The sequence below is a fragment of the Priapulus caudatus genome, unplaced genomic scaffold (genome assembly GCF_000485595.1).
Source record: "Priapulus caudatus unplaced genomic scaffold, Priapulus_caudatus-5.0.1 Scaffold1736, whole genome shotgun sequence".
In the NCBI taxonomy this organism is placed as follows: Eukaryota; Metazoa; Priapulida; class Priapulimorpha; order Priapulimorphida; family Priapulidae; genus Priapulus; species Priapulus caudatus.
This window is the reverse complement of record NW_014578797.1, coordinates 54015-57256: the sequence shown is the minus strand read 5'-3', so window position 1 is coordinate 57256 and position 3242 is coordinate 54015. Positions and strand designations below refer to the sequence as shown.

The 3242-nt window shown below is 51.4% G+C and overlaps 1 protein-coding gene across 1 annotated transcript; it reads left to right on the top strand.

The window, feature by feature from the left end:
• The first annotated feature begins 484 nt into the window (after nt 1–484).
• LOC106817465 (solute carrier family 35 member D3-like) lies at nt 485–2867 on the top strand. The gene is made up of 5 exons (XM_014822132.1): nt 485–588; nt 792–918; nt 1263–1424; nt 1622–1868; nt 2293–2867. Exons 2-5 carry the CDS (start codon nt 907–909, stop codon nt 2865–2867), a joined length of 996 nt encoding a protein of 331 aa, XP_014677618.1. The 5' UTR covers nt 485–588; nt 792–906.
• Nucleotides 2868–3242: the final 375 nt, after the last annotated feature.

Here is a 3242-nt window from a genome sequence, read left to right as displayed (position 1 = left end):
ACTGTGTGAGGGGGGCGGCGGTGCATGTGAGATGTGACTGTGTGAGGGGACGGTGGTGGGTGAGGGTGCGGTGGTAACATCTACAATTACATCTCCCTCGGTTTTGCGCGACTGTTACACTAGCTACACTAGAGTGACCTGACTCTCTCGACTCCAATATAATAATCTCGTCCCATGAACCACTGGGGCCCGACTGATCAACTTATGGCATGCACAATGGTAAGAACAATTATGATGTTGATTGTTATATGGCTGCGAATGTGTCGTGACGTGAGCAATCCGCCTCGCTACACCCGCACACTTGAGCAAAATTGCTCTAGTGAACAAGGGCCTTTGATTAGCACTATTGCTCTAGTAACACGTACCATTGTTCTTACCATTGTGCTTGCCATTAGTTGATCAGTCGGGTCGCAGTGGTTCATGGGACGTGATTACTATATTGGAATCGAGAGCTATAGCTAGGTCACTAGTGCAGAGTAGCGAGTCTGATTGCTCTAGTGTGCGGTGAACACGACTCGCAAGCCATCTTGCTCGTGAGACGATTGCTGAACATATTGCTCTAGTGTGCAGCGGCTTTTAGTGTTACTTGTAAGTGATGTCGGTGTTGTTTATTTCACTGTATAAACTATAGTGTATTATAGACTAGAATCGCAATATGTTTTTTGTTATAATATGCAATTCGACTTTTACCACTAAATATATAGGGCCAATAAATTGTGCCCTAGAAAGTTTTAGTGTGGTATACAAGTCCTTGTGACGTGTACAAGTTTTACATCGATCACGCATTTCAGGATTTGACGATCGTGGTGGCACCGTGCCTTGCTAGTCTGCAGCAACGCTACAGCAACATACGCACCGACGCAAAGTGTTGGCATCGTCTGCACCCACACAGTCGTCGTCACGGCGATGACAGCTGAGGTATGTATAGCAGTCTCTGTAACTGGATGGCCAGCCGCCGCGGTCCTTCGCTGGATACCCTAACGTTCCTATTCATGTTTAATATCTGTATGCAGTGAACCCAGTATTTAACGGTTAATCGAGGGAAACTTTCAGATCTCTTTTGTAGACCAGTGTCAGTTTTATAGAAGTGGTTTCGCTGTATAACTGCTACTCAAGTAAATAAGCATCCGTTATTCATCGGAATTTGTTTCTCCAGAGGTGTACAGCAACGCAGCGCATCACCGTGTTTTGTTCTTGAAGTCGTGATGGAGAGTGAATATCGCGAATTCTAATTTGAATCTGAATTTCGATCGACTACGCAGGGCATCGGTGCGGCGGTGTTCTATGGAGTATGTTCGAGTTCGATGGCCTTCCTGAACAAAGCCGTTCTGAACACGTACGGATTCAACTATCCGTTCTTCATCATGACCCTGCAGATGCTGTTCTCGGTTGTCGTGTTAGAAGCGCTGCGACTAACCAACAAGGTACGTACGTACGCGCGTGAGCACGATGTCATTGTCACGATCACGCTCGAGGGGTGGCGGTGGTGCGTGTGAGATGTTACTGTGTGAGGGGGGCGGCAGTGGGTGAGGGGGCAGTGGTAACATCTACAATTACATCTCCCTCGGTTTTGCGCGACTGTAAAAACGCAGCGGTAATGACACGGTGTCGCCACCTGCAGGTCAACATTCCGGCGTACAGCCTCGCCAGGGGGCGCTACTTCCTGCTTCCGTCGATCTGCTACGCGTTTCACGCGACGCTGTCGTTGGTCGCCCTGAGCGGCATGAACATTCCCATGTACGGCTTGCTGAAGCGATGCACGCCCCTCGTCAACCTCGCTCTCTCCGTCTTCATGCTCAAGAAGGGGGCGCCACCAGCCACGGTCGTCGTCGCCGTGATGCTGATAACGGGAGGCTGCGTCGTAGCGGGTGAGTGAATCCGGGTGTAGTGCTTGCTGCTGGCATGTAAGAGAGTTTAAGGACAAAAAAGTAAATTGTTCGTTTCTCATGCGCTGCTGCATCTGCTTTTTGGTCCTGCAATATCCCTTTTATTACCCCTTTCCCCTCATTTAACAAAAACCTACATTCGAAGTCAAAGAGGCCAAAAAGTAGACTGATCACGAATTGATAGATACATGTAGATCTCACAATTTTCTGTATTTAAAAAAAGTTTTGGCAATTTTCTGTATTTAAAAAACGTTTTGGCACCATTTAAAAACCTGTCGTCTGATTCTTATTTTATTGTGAATCGATGTTACGTGCGCGTGCGTGCGTGTCTGTGCATCACCACCACCACCACCGCCGCGGCCACACGCGGCCACACTAACCGTGCGTCTCTGCCTGCCCTCTGCAGGACTCGGTGACCTGACCTTTGACCCGGGCGCGTACGCCGCGTGCGCGGCCAGCGTGTTTGCGCAGGCGTTCTACCTGACCCTCGTGCAGCGCTGCGGCGAGGCGGCGCTCTCCGCGCACGACATCCTCCAACTCAACAGCTTCAACTGCCTCCCGATGGTCGCCGCGGCGACGCTCCTCCGCGGCGAACCCGCCGCCATGATGCGCGGCGGCGACGGCAGCGCCCCCTGGCGGTCGGCGGAGTTTGCGGCGGCGCTCGCGGCGACCGTGTGCGCGGGGGCGCTGCTAAACTACGCGCTGTTTCGCTGCACGACGCTCAACTCGGCGCTGACGACGAGTCTCGTCGCCGCGGCGAAGGGCGTCGCGCAGACGTGCGTCGGAGCGTTCGCGTTCGGCGGCGTCGCGCTCAACGCGCCCGTCGTCGCCGGCATCGCCGCCAACACCGCCGGCGGCGCCCTCTACGTGTACGGAAGGTACCGCCAGGGGGCGCCGGCGTCGCGCGCGTCGGACGCGGAGCGCGGGACGAGGAAGCGCGGGAACGACGTGAACGCTAACGTGGCGCGCTCGTCGCGGTGAGGGGAGGCCCGGCGGGGGCATCGGGAGTCGAATTTTGTATTTGGGCTGTTGATAATTTATTAGTTTTTGATAATGTTATTGTGCTTCATGTCAGGGATATATATGTATATATATATATATATATATATATATATATATATATATGTAAAACCTCAGTCGATTGTACATTGCCGAGCACAAAATGCATTTGGTATGAAAATATAGGCCTCTCTTTAATTCTCATCTTTTCCGAGATTTTGGTGTCGATCGTACATCGGTGTTGCGCCTGTGACTGTGACTGTGAGTCCGAGTATATCTGTCGTTAACTTAATTAATACTTATAGCTCTATAACTAGGCATCGGCCTATATTAGATATATAGTTCGGCCTATATTAG